Source organism: Squalius cephalus, assembly GCF_949319135.1.
Source record: "Squalius cephalus genome assembly, chromosome: 11".
NCBI lineage: Eukaryota > Metazoa > Chordata > Actinopteri > Cypriniformes > Leuciscidae > Squalius > Squalius cephalus.
In genome coordinates, this window is record NC_137132.1 from 35427288 (window position 1) to 35446376 (window position 19089).

The 19089-nt window shown below is 38.3% G+C and overlaps 2 protein-coding genes across 4 annotated transcripts in view; one reads left to right on the forward strand and one right to left on the reverse strand.

Moving 5' to 3' along the window:
* Positions 1 to 208: 208 nt before the first annotated feature.
* Positions 209 to 6083, reverse strand: shox2 (shox homeobox 2). 2 transcript variants are annotated; one of them, XM_079886183.1, is made up of 5 exons: positions 5551 to 6003; positions 4327 to 4535; positions 2269 to 2326; positions 1911 to 1999; positions 209 to 1495 (listed from the first exon to the last, which is right to left on the reverse strand). In XM_079886183.1, exons 1-5 carry the CDS (start codon positions 5798 to 5800, stop codon positions 1238 to 1240), a joined length of 864 nt encoding a protein of 287 aa, XP_079742309.1. In that variant the 5' UTR covers positions 5801 to 6003; the 3' UTR covers positions 209 to 1237. The 2 variants fall into 2 exon arrangements, with proteins under 2 accessions (XP_079742309.1, XP_079742308.1); XM_079886182.1 differs by having other exon boundaries at positions 228 to 1531; positions 5551 to 6083.
* Positions 6084 to 8080: 1997 nt separating this feature from the next.
* The window catches only part of rsrc1 (arginine/serine-rich coiled-coil 1), a 140686-nt gene continuing 129677 nt past the window's right edge, over positions 8081 to 19089 (forward strand). For both annotated transcript variants that reach the window (XM_079886180.1, XM_079886181.1), the window contains exons 1-3: positions 8081 to 8177; positions 8904 to 9087; positions 11185 to 11307. In XM_079886180.1, coding sequence (XP_079742306.1) covers positions 8918 to 9087; positions 11185 to 11307 — 293 coding nt within the window. In that variant the 5' untranslated portion in view covers positions 8081 to 8177; positions 8904 to 8917. The remainder of the gene's footprint in view (positions 8178 to 8903; positions 9088 to 11184; positions 11308 to 19089) is intronic.

Below are 19089 nucleotides of genomic sequence, written 5' to 3' on the forward strand. Positions count from 1 at the left end.
CAGTAATAATATAATGCTTAACATATACAACATATCCATCCAAACAAAACAGAAACGGGTCGATTTTTTAATTAGGCTATTTACAATTTATAATTTAAGAGACACCGCCAGCGTCAGTCCAATTCTACAATAATAAAGTGCAAACGTCTGTTTAAACGTATGTATCCATTACATTAAAAATGAAATAAAACGAATTGGTACGTATATAGTATGATGACACAGATGCTACAGTTCTTGACATTTATTTTATGAATCGAAAACACGGTGTTTAGGTGAGCTCAGGTTTCACAGTCATGATCAAATCAGAGATATCATAAAAATGAGTGCCCGCAGTCGATGCTTTTATAACCCTTATAAAACATACATTTAGAGATTCACATGGTTTTACACACTGAGAAAGAGATGAAGGGAAAAAAAAACAGCAATGAAAATCCAGAGTGCTCCCACAATGCCTTGATGAAGCATAAAACAACCAAAATCATTTTTGTTGGTATTAACATAGGTATTTTACATGTGCCCGTACCATATCAATATTAGTCTATTACCTGAATTTGATTTATACACCGAGAATAAAAGCCTGATGTGTGTTCATATGAATTGGGCATCAATGCAACTGGAACTCTCCATTGAATAATTACCTGATATTTGATGATTATATTCACAATACACTCAGTAATTATTAATAAGTAAAGGAATGATCGTCATTTCATTTAATGTTCATTTATTTTGCTTCAGAAACCAAAGAGCATAAACTTGAACTTAAATCTCGTGTTATTATCCGTGAGGACAGAAACGCATGTTCCACACTGGAGTTTTCATGTTTGGCAACAAAAGTGATTTCTGTAATATTTCACAAATATCCACAGAGAAACTTTGTTTCAAATAAAACGAGGCCAGCCTCTTTATTTTCATTATTTACTAATAACGTAGAATTAAAGCAGAAATGTTGGCGTTGTCACACAAACAGCCGAACAATCGTCCCCGCTGCTTTATATCAGTATATTCAGATTCAGCTTCTTCTGCAAAAGTTCAGTCAAAGTTCAACATTTTGTAGTTGTTCGCATCCTTCCATCCATGAAAAGATCCACGTAAAGTTGTCCACTTCACAGTTTGTGTTCTTATAAATAGCCTATCCTTTTCCCCCCTCGCGTGTCCTTCACAAGAAAACATAAATAATGTGTTTTTCTGTTGTTCACGTCAACAAGCCACCGGTGCGCGCGATGCTTTGTTTGTGACGTCACAGTCCCAGCGCCGCGGCGTGTTTTTTCGCCTTCAGTCTCAGATCCGCGATGCTCGAGTTTTTGTTGGTGGTTTTCGCGGCCGCTGCCGCCGCGACCACCGAAGCTGCTGACGCGGATTCCGCCGCGAGCGTTGCGAGCGGCAGCCCGAACGGCGGCGCGGGAAACATCATGTATGGCGCGTGCGCCGCCAGGTGTGAGTGCAGGTGATGGTGCGCGTGGGCCACGGCGCTGTCCAGCTGCAGCTGAGCCTGCACCTGAAAGGAGAAGGGCGGCACGTTGAGATGACTATCCTATGGACGCACGGGTGGGAAGAGAGGGGAGAAACACATTAACTTAAGAGAGACTCTATGCAGAGCTGTTACTGGGCACTGGATCAATTGCATTTAGGCTATTTATCATTATAATAAAAAAAATCATTCGGACACCATTCCATTGTTTTGGTAACTATATGCTCCCCTGAATCCGATTCAAACCATAAAGCAAACAGACAAATTCACAAATCTCATCTCGTCTTTATAGTAGGCTATATTCTTCGTCAAAGACAAATTTCTCTCTTATGCTGACAATGCAATATAGCAATAACAAAGAGAGATATTTGAGTGTGCAGTGCGCCATAAAGGACCCACAGACATAAAGTCTTGGGACGCCTCTGTGTTCAGGGTAACTTGCCTGCTGGAATGGCATGCGCAGAGCTCCCACGTTGACATATGGAGCGACGCGACACGCTTCAAACTGACTCGCCGCTCCGATGAGAACCCCTGAAAAATAGTGACATCGAGTTTTCTTTACGGGCCACTTTAGCTAGGCAAACGAGAGACTGCACGAACTAGGCCTACTAGATTTTATATTTCACAGTAAATACACATTAGGCACAACGTAGATTATATTATATGAAAATATATTAGAATAAATAAACGTATATTAAAATAAAGTATATAAAAAAGTAAATTGTATTGAAAAAATGTATTAAAGCAAAACAGAAAACCAATGTTGATTTGTTTGTTTATTGTGTTTAAATTCAGCGCACCTTTATGTAACTGGTTTTCCTGCTTTCTGCATTTGGCCCGTCGGTTCTGAAACCAAACCTGAAAGCAGAAGACATTGATTGACAGCTGTTGGTGAGGGCATGTGTACATCCTCCCAAAATGACAACAGTCTCAGTAAAACTCCGTATCCCTGAGGAGGACCTTCTAAAATATTCATAACGCGTAACCGCACATTTTAATTATTATTATATCGTTATAACGAGCGGCGCGGCCAACTAACCACAAAACAAACAGATTTGTTCAAATGTTAAACAATCGGAAAGAAACAGAATCTTGATGTAATGCATTTGAAATAGTGCCATAAAATATCGTCTTTCTCCAATGGTTGGATCTATCCAGGGATTAGAGTCCCAGAAGAAGCGAACTGATCCTTTCATAGCAAACACCCAGCATGGGACGATTGTAATGTCAGGGGTGGGCAAAAATTGGGGCATTAATTGCCTATATCCGAGAGAAAGTTTTTTTTGTTGCCCATTTAGCCATGTCATGGGCATTAGAGATTTGGAAATGATTGTGTGTTCTGCATCTGTTTTGAATCACGCGCAGTTTCATTGCATTGTTTATTCATTTTGTTTCACCATAACAACGCAGCGATCGACATTGCATTTGCATAATATTTTGCTGTAAGTGAAAGTGGAAACACCATTCTAAATAATGAAATGGCCTGGACATTATGACTTCATCCGTTAAAACGGGTGTATATCCTTTGAGCCAGTGGTGTGGCCTCGTCTGTGAATACTGAATATGAAAAGAGCATCAGATCTTTATTTGGGTAAAAATGATAGATAATTTATGTAAATCCGCAGGCCTTGCTTGGGACAATGCCTTTTGGTAAGATCCCAAAGAGAGACGATGGTTTAACTTTTTCCAGGGAGGTCTTTTGAGCCCATTTTTAAAAAGGACCAATGTATTCAAAGAGTGAATTTTATATCCCCACCCAAGGAATGAATAGATAAAAGAGAATGAAATAAGATATTGTTTTTTTTTTCTTCCCTGATCAATCACAGCAGAGCCAATGTCTATGTTGAATGTCATTATTCGGCTCGGTCGCTCGTCTCTTGTTACACATATATTATGTTTCTGTGCAGATGGTCTTCCCCATCCTAAAAAGCACACTACAGATGTTGCCTGCAGGGCCAATGCGCGCGAATCACGGAATCAGTTCTGTTCATTGTTCTGTTCATTATAGCACAGCGGCGCTTATTTAAGCGGATTATTAGCACTTTTATTTTCAACAATTTCATCCCTCCGTTCGACACATATCCTATAGGCTGATATCTAATTTGACATTTGTAAACATGAACTACAATATCGCCAGAAAGAGTGTCCATGTAACATTTTAAAAAGGCCTACCTAGCTCTTTTTATTCATCGATCCTATTTCAAATGCCATTTACATTTTTAATGCTTAAATAAATAATAATAATAATAATAATAATAATAAAACGCTACATTACAGAGCAGTGTTAAAGTTGCTGTGTCATTACATTCAGTTTAATTCCTGTGTATTGAATATATGCCTATGACACGTGCAATATATATATATATATTGCACACGTGTCATTAGGCATATATTTTGTCATTAGGCATTATATATACAAATAAGGATACACTTTATTTTAATGTGGCCCTGTTACAGTGTAATTATACAATTTAGTACTGAATAATAATAATTAACTAGCCTACATGTATAGGGTTAGGATTGGAGTTTGATTTAGGTTACATATTTGTTACATGTAATTATGCATAATTTATAATTATCACTACAGTATGCTAACATGTGCAACAAGGACACTGTAAAATAAAGTGTGACCATATATTTATTTATTCATTAGCAGGTCATTATTTTGCACTTAATATGTAATTGCATTCGGCCTGTTACGGTTAACATTAGCATTAATCGAAATGATTTCGTCTCTCGCAAGGGAAACCATCACTGCCACTACATGCGCACATGACAGCACACACACACATATGAAGTGCCTTTCCATACACACAGCGCACATGACAGCACACACACACACACACACTGGGTCTGACCTGCACCCTGGCCTCCGACAGCCCGAGTCTCTGGCTCAGCTCCTCTCTCATGAACGCGTCCGGATAGTGTGTTTCATCGAACAGTCTCTCCAGCTCATTCAGCTGCTCAAGGGTAAAGTTAGTCCGACTCCTTCTCTGCTTGATTTTAGTCTGTGTCTCATCCTCCAGCGGCTTACAATCCTCTTTGCGTTCTTTCATATCTGTGTTCCCTGAAAACAGAAATGAACGCTTGATCCAGTGATGTGAAGTGAGGGCAGTTTTTGCCCACTGATGTCGGTCACGGATGTTTTGTCCTACACACAGCTCTTTAATTATTTACACACTATACATATGCATGGAGTTTCTCTCTCTGCACCGGATGCTTACAGGAATATTATCCTTTTGCACGTTAAAATGAACAACCTGGCAAAACGGGTCAATGTTAAATGAAATCAATAAAGACAACAATTAACGTATAGCTGAATGAAAATCCCTGCTGTCAAAATAATAATTAACCTCTATTCAAATGTGAAAAATCCAAAACAACATGTTCACAATTATATCTAAAGGAAAAATAATAGGTATCGAAATTATCTGTAGGCTAATTCATATTATTATTATTATTATTATTATTATTATGATTATTATTATTTTATTATTATTATGTTGTTGTGGCTGTATGTTCTGATATTATTTTAAGTTTCAGACTTGATGAATTATAGGCCTTCAGTGTGTCTCATACAACATGCGTATTGATTTATAATAAACTGCACATTCTTTGTTTTTTTTTACAGTAATTTCTTTTTCTGTTTAGCAAGCTGTACGAGGAGCCTACATTTATATTTTATCAGTCTAGATTGTTATCTAAAGAATAATCTGTAATTATTTCAAGCCTATAGCTACAAACAATATTTACAAACAATATTAATTCAAATATAGGCCCACATGCAACTATCCAATAAAATACAGCGCTCAGTTTTTATCACTGGAGAACTTTTGATTTATTCTCGGCACTTTTGTTTTTCAGGCTGCTCCAGTCATATAATGACAGTGATACCTGTCAAATTATTTTGTCATGCTTCGTGTAGTTTTGGATTAAATCAATGCAACTTTAAAATAAAAATATATAGGCTATATAAATGCTATTGAAAGCGAAATTATAAACCTTAAAATACAGAGATGGGCCTATGAAAAAGAGCGTGATTACATGATTTTCATGCTAAATGTCACAGAAAGCACCCTCACCGTCTGTAAGTTTGGGACTGCTCGAGTCTCTGCTCCTCTCGGACGCGAGCATGTCCGCGTCTCTGGCCGGCGACGAGCGCACGGAGCTCCGCGTGATACTGTTCCCCTCCTCGCGCCCCGGCTCCACCGACAGACTCTCTCTGTTCCTCCCAGACCCGGTCTCCAGCACCTCCCGGTACGTGATCACTTCCTTCTTTTCCTTCACTTTCTGATCAAACGACTTGGAGACAAACGCGGTAAGTTCTTCCATCACTGCACCCAAGAAGAAGAAGAAGAAAAAACACACTCTTCCCTTTAGATCCTCAGCAGTCTACCATATAAGACATCAACAGTGCTCTCTCTCTCTCTCTCTCTCTCTTTCTCTCTCTCTCTCTCTCTATCGGCCTGAATGCGAGATGATGCGAGGAGATCTTTCACAATTCCTCTTGTTGCGGACTGTACAGACTTGCTGCCGATTCACTATTGAAGTCACACTATTTATACTTAGCGAAGCGTCTCTGCCCCTTGATCCGCGCGCGTTACCTTCCCTCTCCACGAGCCCCTTCCTTCCCATAGAAGAGGGGGGGGGGGGGGGGGGGGGGGGGGGGGGGACCTTATCTGTCCTTCAGATCCACATCACCCGTCCGTGCTTGCTATTGGCTAAGATTGACAAGAGGAGCAAATTAATGTCATTAAGCTGGACTGGTTAGAGTTTGGAAACACCAGGCGTGATGATGAGGATGATGAGGATGGTCTGAAACTATACTGTAAAGGGCACACCGTGGACATCTTATTCGGCAACTCTTTGATCTGAGCTGGAAGACGAGAAGAGCAAAGAGAAATATGCACTTTGTGATCATGGAAGTGACACACACATCGTTAAGAATCGCATTTTGGCCCACAATTGACTTGTAGAAGAGAAATCTAAATTTCATCTTCACAGAAAACCGCTGCAGGCTTTTTGCGGGCTAATTATTTTAACAGTCTGTTTTATACAATTGATAATTAATGTAATGATATTATGAATGAGAGTCGTCTTGCATAATTAACGCCTTTTTTTTAGTGATAGGCTAGTTATGAATGTAATGATAATATGAAGAACGAACACCTTGAATCGGAATCATTTAAAGAGAATACAAATGACCAATTTTAACAATTTACAAGTCTAGCCTACAGGTTTTTACATATTCCTGAGCAGCTTTTTATTAAATAGCCTCATATTCGAAAAGCTTAAAAAGTGCTGTATTTACGTTTGTTGTGTTTATTCACAGTGTCGCACAGCATTAAAGAAATATTTTGCCTATTTAAAAAAAAAAAAACTTTTTATTAATATTTCAGCTATCAAAGGACAGCTGTTTCTAATGATTAATTTCAGTTTTATTCTATGCTGCTTTATTGCTATTTAAATAAACAAACTTTGTAAAGTTGTTGCATATTTGCATAACAAGTGTAGCCGTTTAAGTAAATAAGCTAAATGTAGCTTTTTGGGGATCGAGAGCGTATAATAATAATAATAAAAGTAGGCTAATAACGCGGTGGGCTAAATGAGATACAAAACTACACGCCTTTAATTGTCAAATCAAACACCTCACCTTTAATAATTAGGCTACATCACAAAATTATTTATCTTGTAGGGTAGGCTATATTACTCTTCATATTTATAACACTATTCTTCGAGGCTTGAGCATCCATGCCTTCGATATTATTCAAAACGCAGCAGAAAATAAATACTTTTAAGCATTTCACCCATCTCATATACGCCAGCCTCATGATAATAATAGGCTAATCTTCATAAAATTATATTTCATTAAAAAAAATAAAAATAAAATAAATTAGCCTAAATGCGTGCTATGCCTATCAGTGTGTTTGTATCTAAAAGGGTGCAGTTTCGAGGCAATTGTACATTCTTGTAATCTGTTGGCTTGTAGGTTGAGTGAACACATAGCCTACAATATTTGGATGATTAGGCTAATCTTCAAATCTTTAATTTGGTGTGAGCGTTTGTTTCTTCAAAAGGGACTGAACTATTTAAATACTATTCAGTTTGACTTTATTTAAAAAGCATTTTGTGTAACGTTAGGTAGTCGAGAGCTTTTACCTTCTACATTTGAGACAAACCATCTTTACCTTCACCAATAGGCTACAATTGTTTCTTTTCTAATTTGTCTATGTCCCATTGACAGTTAGGCTAGACCATTGTGATTTCCTTATTTTTGTCTTGCGACAGAAAAGCCTTGTCCATAATAGCCTACATTCCGACAAAATATTAGCCAACATTTTTACCTGATGACAAAATTTACGGTCTTTTTTCCTTTTTTTAAACAAAACATTTCACTCATCCTGCAATTTCTCAACAAACAAAATTAACATAGGTTTTGTGATCGTGTTTCTTATGACGAACTTGTCGCTGAGAAAAAAAAAATGTTGTAGGCTATTACCTTGTTTTATACAGTCTGGCTATTACGCTTATCTTGCGCTTCCCTGACAAGAAGGTGAAAGCGACTGACGATCGTGTTTGATTTGTAATGCCTGCCGGCTGCACGCGCATCGATGATCTCAGGATCGCTTACTTTAGTCTGTTCATCGGCTCATGGCGCTGCTCTGTCAGTTGCTGGTATGACACAATAGGAGTGTGTATCGTTGCCTAGGTAAGAGTATGAATATTGATATAAACATCAGTTATTTTACATATAAACGTAAAAATATATTAGCAGACGCGCTATTTGTTTGTTTTGTAACGTGTGTTAGAGAAGGAAGGAAGGAAATGTGAAAGATATCTAACGTTAGCTAGTAAGACTGACAACATTCGGTATTGAAGTGTTTGTTAGCATGTATCGTTTCACAGACATGTAACGTTAAGTTAAAGGGACGCGATTTTCATATTCGCATTTGTCCTATAAAACCATACCTGGCAGCGTTTCTAACGCTAGTTTCGCCTAGTTTAAAGGTTATGTTTGGGTTTTAATAACGTTACAGCCTTAGACCTTATGGACAGTAGCAAATAATCTTTCGTGAAAACACATTTCTCGCCGTGGTACGACATACCGACAGTCTATGCAGATAAATAATCACGTGTTTTATGTTTTACCGCTCTTCTCAGCTCATATTACTACTTCAAATAAGAGGAATTAAGAATTTTATGTTCGATTAAATGAGTGTACTTGCATTTTAATTCAGAATGGGGTCTTAACAGCTCGGTTAACTTAATAAATGTAAGTTTCATCCTTGTGCTTGAGCTACTGAATCACAGTAACAGCATGTAGTAGTAGTGAGAAGAAAAACAAAACATTTTTGATATCTGAACATCTGATAAACTTTTTTGTGTCCTACCATCATCAACACATTTTTCCTCTCCATCTCCCCATTTAACCCAGTGACCGGAGTGAACATGGGCCGCCACTCCTCAGACAGTGAGGACAACAGTCGAAGCCGGAGGAAGAGGAGACCGAAACAGCGCTCTTCCTCCTCCAGCTCCGCTGAAAGCAGAGTGACCAGCCGCAGCAAACACTCCCGGAGACGCACTCGCTCCAGAGACCGAAACAGAGTCACAGACAGGAGGTAGACAATGAAGAATGAGATAAAAAGTTTCTCCCTGTAATCTTTCATCAAAATGTAATAACTTATTCTTCCTCTGAAACCATTTTCTTGTTCGCCTGACATCACAAGCCCTCCTATTTCTCACCCCGGACCAAGCACCTGTCATATACAGTTTCTAATAGCCTATACCTGGAAAGAGTTATTCCATTAGCATCCCCGTTTATGTCAATGGCAGTTGCTCGGCAGGCACACTGATCCCGGGAAAAGTGCACACTCAGTTCCAGAACTACGGCCAATGTGACCGATCGCTCCGAGACTGCAGCGTTGATCGGCTTGTGTGACCATGAGCATTTACAGAGTTAGCGGTATATTAAAACTACTTGCTCCAGGCTAGTACATGAGGCATGAGGTGAACAACAGCACATTACAGTACAGACTTGTCTCAGTTTAGTGATCTAGACGTTTGGACCAAAGCTGGATGCAAAACATTCTGTTATTGCATTCATGCTATCTGCACTCTTACATTCTGTAACTGAACATGAGTCCCAAACAAACAGACACGTGCAGTTTCTTGAACCCAGACGTTGCTTTATGCAGTCACTTAGCACTGTCTGCCTGAGCTCAATTATTCATGACGCTTGCTCTGCTGCCATTATGTATGTGATGGGAAAGAGCTGCTCTCAAAGAAAGAAGGATGTCTGTGGAGGTCAAGGAGCTAAAATAGAGTGCTGTTGATCAGCCGTTGTTTGCATTATCCACACATGCATCTGTAAATCTGTTTCGCTCTTTTTAAGTGGCCTGATCTGTGTAATTATGCAGACGTTTAATGCCCTGATTAACCTCACCTGAAGAGTGTGAACTGCTGTGCTTTCAGCATCGCTCTGTTTGTGATCCCCGATTATCTGTTAGTCTGACCAATGGCAGATTATTTTGGTCAGACTGTACACACTATTTCATAAGGTTTTGAAACCCTTTAGAGAGGAAATTTCATGACTCTAAAAAATGAATATGACGTACGCCATTATGTAAAAAGTATTTTACACCTGGGATCAATGTGAGTGTACACCTCTTTCCAATTTTAAACACATTTTCAAGGTAAAACCCAAACATCATGCATTATTAATTCAGTGTTTGAAGGGTTGTCAGCACTTTTTACAGTCTGAACTAAACTTGCCTTGTATAAGCAGTGAAGAAGTTGTTCAAATATGTTTAATAAGAAATAATAAAAGACGATGCCAAATTACTTATGTTTTCTGTTCAAGTATTTCATTTCTTTAATGAGGCTCTTTTCTTCTTCTTCTTCAAAAAAAAAAAGAAATGCATTTTAATAAAAAATTAAAACATGGCTAATCAAACAAAAGGTGTATTGAAGTCATTGTATGATTTGCATTTGAATGTTTTTCTGAATAAAGAAATAGGTTTTGTGGACGTTGACCCACATGCTTTGAGGGTTATGCATTTCCCGCTCTCTCTAAAGCAGCACTAACGTTAACTTAGTCCTCAAATGCTGACACAATCACGGAGAGAGAGACGGCCTGATGCCTGAGCCGGGTACCGTCCGATGCAGAAATGCATAATAAATTTAATTATGGTTTTTAGATAAACATTTTATTTATTCATGATGTGGGGAATGGGCTCGCGCTTTTTATTTAGCTTTTGAAAGTGCCTCTAAGAAGTCCTGGTCTATCAGCTGGAGTAGAGAAGAGGGAAGTTGACAGAAGCTCATTGGAGAGAAGGAGGATAGAGAAATCGAGTTCATTAGTTAAAATAATGCAGTCAGACTGGTCTATATCCGTGATGTCAGCCTTTCTAAACAGTGCAGAGAGTCATACTGGCTGATGGCCAGAAGCTCAAGACTTTAAACACTGTGGCTCTGCAGGCTTGCTCTGTTGGTTTGCATGGCCTGGGATTATCTGTTTGTCCAAGCAATGGTGGGTGGTTCGGTGTTCACGAAACCTATTTCAAAAGTAAACTCTTGAAACATCTTATACTGACACCTGACTGTCATGAAAAACGTTTTTGATGAGCATTGAACATATAGATGAACAGAGTACGCAGCAGAGAATGCACCCTGTGGCTGCGTGTGTGTTTAATGGACTCTTGTTACTGATGTTTCAGGCACAGAAAGCGCTCCAACAGCAGCTCTTCCAGAGGGTCCGCTCACAGGAGGCGGAGCCGAAGCGCAGATAAGGGGCGGAGCCACAGGTCACACAGATCTCAATCCCGCAGTCGAAATAGGAGGTAAGGACGAGCACACTGTTTAATATAAATAGTTATGGTAATAATTGTTCCTTAATGCTGGTGGAATGAATGTGAGCAGGCGACTTCAGATATATACAGTACAGGTCAAAAGTTTGGAAACGTTACGTTTTTTGATATTTTTGAAAGAAGTTTCTAATGCTTATCAAGGCTGCATTTATTTGATCAAAAATACAGAAAAAAAAAACAGTAATATTGTGAAATATTATTACAACTTAAAATAATAGCTTTCTATTTGAATATACTTAAGTATTATATAAGTATTTTATTTTATACTTATTCCTGTGATGCAAAGCTGCATTTTCAGCATCATTACTCCAGTCTTCAGTGTCACATGTGACATCCAGTCTATCACATGATCCTTTAGAAATCATTCTAATATTCTGATTTATTATGAGTGTTGGAAACAGTTCTGCTGCCTAATATATTTGATGAATAAAAGGTTAAAAAGAACTGCATTTATTAAAAAAAAATCACTTTTTATCAATTTAACACATCCTTGCTGAATAAAAGTATTGATTTATTTCAAAAAAAGAAAGAAAAAAAATTACTTCTAAAAGATTTCTATTTTTAAAAAATGTGCTTCTTTTTTTTTATTTTTATTTTTCTACTTTTTATTCATCAAAGTATCCTAAAAAAGTATCACAAGTTATGAAAAAATATTAAGCAGCAGAACTGTTTCCAACTTTGATAATGAATCATCATATTAGAATGATTTCTGAAGGATCATGTGATAGACTGGAGTAATGATCCTGAAAATTCAGCTTTGCATCACAGAAATAAATGATAATTTAAAGTATAATAAATTGAAAACCAATTATTTTAAGTTGTAATAATATATCACAATATTACATTTTTATTCTGTATTTTTGATCAAATAAATGCAGGCTTGATGAGCAGAAGAAACTTCTTTCAAAAACATTAAAAATGGTAATGTTTCCAAACTTTTGACCTGTACTGTATATATATATATATATATATATATATATATATATATATATATATATATATATATATATATATATATACACTCACCTAAATGATTATTAGGATCACCTGTTCAATTTCTCATTAATGCAATTATCTAATCAACCAATCACATGGCAGTTGCTTCAATGCATTTAGGGGTGTGGTCCTGGTCAAGACAATCTCCTGAACTCCAAACTGAATGTCAGAATGGGAAAGAAAGGTGATTTAAGCAATTTTGAGCGTGGCATGGTTGTTGGTGCCAGACGGGCCGGTCTGAGTATTTCACAATCTGCTCAGTTACTGGGATTTTCACGCACAACCATTTCTAGGGTTTACAAAGAATGGTGTGAAAAGGGAAAAACATCCAGTATGCGGCAGTCCTGTGGGCGAAAATGCCTTGTTGATGCTAGAGGTCAGAGGAGAATGGGCCAACTGATTCAAGCTGATAGAAGAGCAACTTTGACTGAAATAACCACTCGTTACAACCGAGGTATGCAGGAAAGCATTTGTGAAGCCACAACACGCACAACCTTGAGGCGGATGGGCTACAACAGCAGAAGACCCCACCGGGTACCACTCATCTCCACTACAAATAGGAAAAAGAGGCTACAATTTGCACGAGCTCACCAAAATTGGACAGTTGAAGACTGGAAAAATGTTGCCTGGTCTGATGAGTCTCGATTTCTGTTGAGACATTCAGATGGTAGAGTCAGAATTTGGCGTAAACAGAATGAGAACATGGATCCATCATGCCTTGTTACCACTGTGCAGGCTGGTGGTGGTGGTGTAATGGTGTGGGGGATGGTTTCTTGGCACACTTTAGGCCCCTTAGTGCCAATTGGGCATCGTTTAAATGCCACGGCCTACCTGAGCATTGTTTCTGACCATGTCCATCCCTTTATGACCACCATGTACCCATCCTCTGATGGCTACTTCCAGCAGGATAATGCACCATGTCACAAAGCTCGAATCATTTCAAATTGGTTTCTTGAACATGACAATGAGTTCACTGTACTAAAATGGCCCCCACAGTCACCAAATCTCAACCCAATAGAGCATCTTTGGGATGTGGTGGAACGGGAGCTTCGTGCCCTGGATGTGCATCCCACAAATCTCCATCAACTGCAAGATGCTATCCTATCAATATGGGCCAACATTTCTAAAGAATCCTTTCAGCACCTTGTTGAATCAATGCCACGTAGAATTAAGGCAGTTCTGAAGGCGAAAGGGGGTCAAACACAGTATTAGTATGGTGTTCCTAATAATCCTTTAGGTGAGTGTATATATATATATATATATATATATATGTCAATCATGCAAAGCATGATGTTTGCTAAGGCAAGAATGAAGTATTAAACCTTATTCTGCACTGTTTGTGCTGGGGACGTGAATTATGCTGCTATCATATTTATGATTTTCAACTGGTGGATGATAAAACAGGCCAAAAATTTAAATATCTACCAGAATCTCATACTTTTTTCATAAAATCACTTTTTTATTAGCTAAAATCTAAACATGTTGGCCACATCTTCATCATCATCTTCATCAGCAGCAGCAACAGTGATTTTCTGCCCCCCCTCCTCCTCCTCATTCGGGCTCAAATGGTAACATGTGCTTGGCTAATTAGCGTATGACAGGTTGCCATTAAAGACCTTCTGTTCGCAGAGCCACTCACTCTCACAGCTGCTTGTCCTGTGCACATAGATACTCACACTCATTACAGGGGTTATTAGTGTAGATTATTATTGTTTTTGTCTGTATTAATTAAGCACTGGCACAAGCACCCTTGGGTCAGTCCACGTTTGCCTGCCCTTGTGCCTGTTTGGAGCTTGGAAGAAAAAAGGGGGCACTTAGGTTGATGAATTAATGCAATTAAAATATAATTATCCATCAGCCGTTTATTTCATTTTTTATTTAAAATAAGCTCTCATGCACATCGACACTCACAGGAATAAGAACTGTAGGCTTTTTGTTTTTAAAGGTAGGCTGTTTCATTAACATTGCAAATGTGTGTAAATGAAGGAGTGTTTTGTTAAACACTTTAGAAGTGTTAAGATGGCTTTCATAATACATAGAGGCTAAAGCCTTTGTTTACTTGTGTTTGGCTGTAAGAGATGCTGGAATCATTTAAATAAGTCTGGAAATGATTCATTCATATCTTAATTAGACTGACACAGATAAGCAGGGATTATAGCATTTTGTCCACACTGTATTAAAGGTATTGTTGGTTGCAGTTTCCTTTTAATCCAGTATTTTACGTTAACTCTTACCCTGTGGGAATGAGATTATTTGACATGAAAATATTAGATTAGTTAACTATTGAAAATAGTAGCTATTATTGTTTAATTATCTGGGCTGATAACTGTTAGGTTACTAGTTCTTGGCCATGACCATCGTACCCTTGACTTCCTCCTGGATGATTGGCCCTGTAATAAATGTAGCGTAAGCTGACCGTGATAAAAGCATTTGCTACATGAAAAAAAATATGTTTTTTTCGAAGTTTAGGTGACGAAGAAACGTGAAAGCTTTTTCACAGCTTTTGGCATTCGAGTCTGTATGATGTCAGAGTTTGGTTTGTTTAGTTTGTGTGAAAGCTGTTTTCTGAACTTGCAGTGGAAACCAAGTAGTTGAGCCAGTGTCATAACAGCCTAAAATGTAATAGATTTATTAGTGTCTCAGGTTTCTTTTTAATGCAAGCTATGTGACCATACTGTTAACTATTGAGGTCATGTTTGGCGTGATGCAGTTTAAGAATTCTCTATTTGAAAACAGACTGAAAAGGAACAAGAACAAGGAAAATATTTAAAAGAATCAGCACATGATGGCACTGTACATTCAGAAGGAGAAATGTGTTGAGTTTTGAAAATCAAATATACAAAATGTTATGTATTCACATGTTATACATTGGATACTACAGGCATTATGGATTTTGTCTATTTGGTTATAGGTAATGTATACAAAGTGTATTTTCTAATGTGACAACATTTTCATTTAGCATCTTTAAAGGAACACGCCGTCTTTTTGGGACTTATTCACCGTATCCCCTAGAGTTAGATAAGTCCACACATACCCTTCTCATCTCCGTGCGTGCCGTAAGTCTGTCTGACGCACCCACCGCTAGCCTAGCTTAGCACAAAGACTGGAGGTAAACGGCTCCAGCTAGCACACTGATCCCAATAAGTGACAAAATAACGCCAACATTTGCCTATTTAGCCTACATGTTTTGATTTGTATAGTCACAGCGTGTGCAAATAACAAGGTCCCATGAGACACAGCCATCTTCTAACCGTATACATACTGGGAACTATATTCTCAGAAGGCGAAGCACTGCTACTTCTGCGCAAAACTCTGAGCGAACTCTCTGCTCCTCACCACGGGGCTTCTCAGGTGCTGCGAGTAAATCACTCCACCCAAGTAGCAGTGCTTCGCCTTCTGAGAATATAGTTCCCTGTATGTATACGGTTATTAGATGGCTGTCTCTCATGTGACCTTGTTATTTGCACACGCTGTGACTATACAAATCACAACATGTAAATAGGAAAAAGTTGGCGTTATTTTGTCACTTATTGGGAGCAGTGTGCTAGCTGGAGCCCTTTACATCCAGTCTTTGTGCTAAGCTAGGCCAGCGGTGTGTGTGTCAGACAGAGTTACGGCACGCACGGAGATGAGAAGGGTATGTATGGACTTATCTCTGGGGGATACGGTGAATAAGCTAAAGTCCCACAAAGTCGGCTTGTTCCTTTAAAGGGATAGTTCACCCATAAATGAAAATCCTCATTTACTACATAACCTGTATGAATTTCTTTCTTCTGTTGGACACACAATACTATACTCCATTGACTTCCATAGTATGGAAAAAAAAATACTTTGGAATTCAATGGGGCCCATCAACTGTTTGGTTACAGACATTCTTCAAATTATCTATGTCTAACAGAAGAAACAAACTCATACAGGTTATGAACAACCTGAGGGTGAGTAAATGATGACAGAATTTTCATTTTTTGGTGAACTATCCCTGTAAGGTTAATATGAAATATCTACAGGCTTAAAACAAATGCATCTAATAGTCAGTTAAGTATGTACTGTGGCAAACAATGCAACTTAAAATAAAGTGCATGTTTAAATGACTAAATTGGAAGAAGATCGTGTGTTGTGTGTGGGAGATTAAGTCAATATTTTTACAATCCTAATGAGAGCACAATAGCAGGTTTTGAATGAATGACTAGCTGTATTACAAGTGACTTAAACAGGTTAAATGAAAGCCCTTTCGTTAGGAAGCCTGTTAAGCCATATTAGTTTTCACTATTATTGTTTATTTTGAGCCATGTTATTGCTTTTTATTTATCCCAGGTTCACCCTCATCGGTGAAAAGTGACGGAGCGTGCCTCAAGCGCGCGATGGGCTAGACAGAGTGAAACGGGTTACCTGGGTCGGGCTAGCGATCTGTCACTGTCGCGTTAAAAAGGTTTGGGTCTAATAATGGCGTTTGGGATGAGGCAGACTGATAAATCAGGTGTGAATTGAGTGGACAGCTCTCTTTGATTGATACACTGACAGGATATGAGCAAGTGCCATACCAGATAGAGGATATGAGAACGGGAAAGAGAAGAAAAGAATAGAGCCTACAGAAAAAAAGATCCAAGGAGTGGAGGATATTATTCAGAGAATGAGAACAATAACTGCGGCATGGAAATATTGCAGGAAAGAAGATTAGGGCAGTTCAGTTGGGCATATTACACTCCTTGGCCGCCATAAAAAAATAAACAAGTAATGCAAGAGAAATGCATAAAGTTAGAAATGTGTGGATTCTGGTGTGCTGTTCAGTGTTCACCACTCCGCTCTGCTGTTTTCCAGAGTAGTCAGAAAATAAGATGAACAGAGTGGGTACCCATAGAGACTCAGTCTTTCCCCCTTGACATGTAAAACAGACACGAGTAGCTCATAAACCATTAGACGTTAATATCTATTCCCTTTGATCAAGTTTGGCAGCTCATTCAGCCAGGGTACTACTGGGAACAAAATATTGTTGAATGCCTTTCTCTTGCATTATACAATAGGTTGGTAACTGTAATTGACGCGCATGGGGAATTCACTAAATAGTTACGCTACTTCTGCGCATGGCATGTTAGCGCAAATACATGCATCTTATTCACTAACCCACGTGATCCAGTTTAGTGGGCGCAGCGTCTTAAATACTTAAATTAAGTCTTTGATGTTCCTTTTTGCGCAAACACGCCTATACTTAAATAGTTTCATTCATAAAAATTGCCCCTATCAAGGTGATAAATAAACATAGCATGTATAAAAATATATAATTTGCATATATAAAAAGAGATGCTTGAGTGCTGAAGCAGGTGCTTTTATATAATCTGCCCTAGACAGGGCTCTACTCTTACATTTCTTTTAGGAGCACTTGGGCTGCATTTAGGGCTTGGGCTGCAAAAACATTTAGGAGCACCTTCTGATCAATGACAGAAATTAACCTTCCCATTATGAGGCGATATTTTACTTAAAATGACTTGCTGTGGCATTTTTTTAACCTAAATGTGTCATATTTTATGTCAAATTCACAAATTTCTAAATTGAGTTAAGATACAAACAGGAAGAATAAGTTTCCAATCAAATGAAATCAGTATCAACAAAATTCACAAGACATTTTTTGATACTCGATGGTGTCGAGGCAATTCGATCTGTGCCTAAAAAGTATCGAACTCGATAGCCAGCCCTAGAAAGGAAAGAATTGCACTAAAATCACACAGCCCTAGTTTCTTGCTGTCATTGCTGTAGGGTTGCTTTCGTTGCAATGTCTCCGCTCTCCACAAAAACGTTGCAAATGTATTGTCTCGCCAGCTTTGCGTCATCTGATTGGCTCTTCTGATTGGCCTTTATGGAGACCACCTGTCAAACTATATAAAGCTATTATCGGCCGATAACGATCACCCCCCGATCAATCAGAGTAACCTTAAAGGTAGGGTAGGCAATTCCAGAGAGGCAAGCAATAGCAAGCTAGCTGTGAAAGCATGAGATCCCACCCTCCCTTCAGAGCGTCTCCAAATATAAAATGATAAACAAGGCTTAAACCTCCATTTTGTAACAGACGCACATGTTTATTTTAGCACTTCTGTCAGTGAAACGCAGCACTACAGCCTGTAAAACATTTAAATAAATATCAGTAAATATTGGTAACCTAAATAATAGAAGAAAGTTACGTATTATTTAAAAAAAAAATATTCGTTTTATATTTCACGACAAAGATGCATCATTTAGCCTACTTAGCTCTGCGCTTTGAGAGGGATGTGGGACATGAGCAGGAAAGAGACAGTCATTCTCTTTTCTAATATCTTCATGTTTTCTCCTGATGTTCCAAGCAACTGACACATGTTGTAAAAGGTCTGAAGAGTGAATTTATCTTTCGCAGTGTCAAGACATTTAGGCTATGTTTGATTTTGTGCTGCCAGAAAAAGTAAAACTTGAAACGTGCATTACAAATAAACTTGAAGCGCCTTACCAAGTCTAATAACAAGCACAAATTGTGTTAAATAGAATTTGATGTGCAAGCAAAAAGGTATCAGGTCTATTATAATTCGCATTTTTACTGTGGTAAAGTAGAAAAAACACTGTAGGAAAAATTAAAAGTGAACCAAAATGAAGAAACGTTTATAATCTCCTGGAAAATGGGTGAAGATTTGGGAAAAGAAACAAGATATTCCATGTCCAATGGAATATTGTTAAATTCGCTGTTAATCGGGTGACCAGATCGCAAAACATAATACAAAGCCCGACAAAGCTTAAATT

What these genes read in the sequence shown, in the direction of transcription:
- shox2 (XM_079886182.1), bottom strand. Translation starts at nt 5,800, where the DNA reads ATGGAAGAACTTACCGCGTTTGTCTCCAAGTCGTTTGATCAGAAAGTG. An exon ending in TGTCGGAGGCCAGGGTGCAG is followed by an intron (nt 2,327 to 4,326) that starts GTCAGACCCAGT and finishes TTCTGCTTTCAG; the next exon opens with GTTTGGTTTCAGAACCGACG. An exon ending in TGCGCATGCCATTCCAGCAG is followed by an intron (nt 1,532 to 1,910) that starts GCAAGTTACCCT and finishes GTGCGTCCATAG; the next exon opens with GATAGTCATCTCAACGTGCC.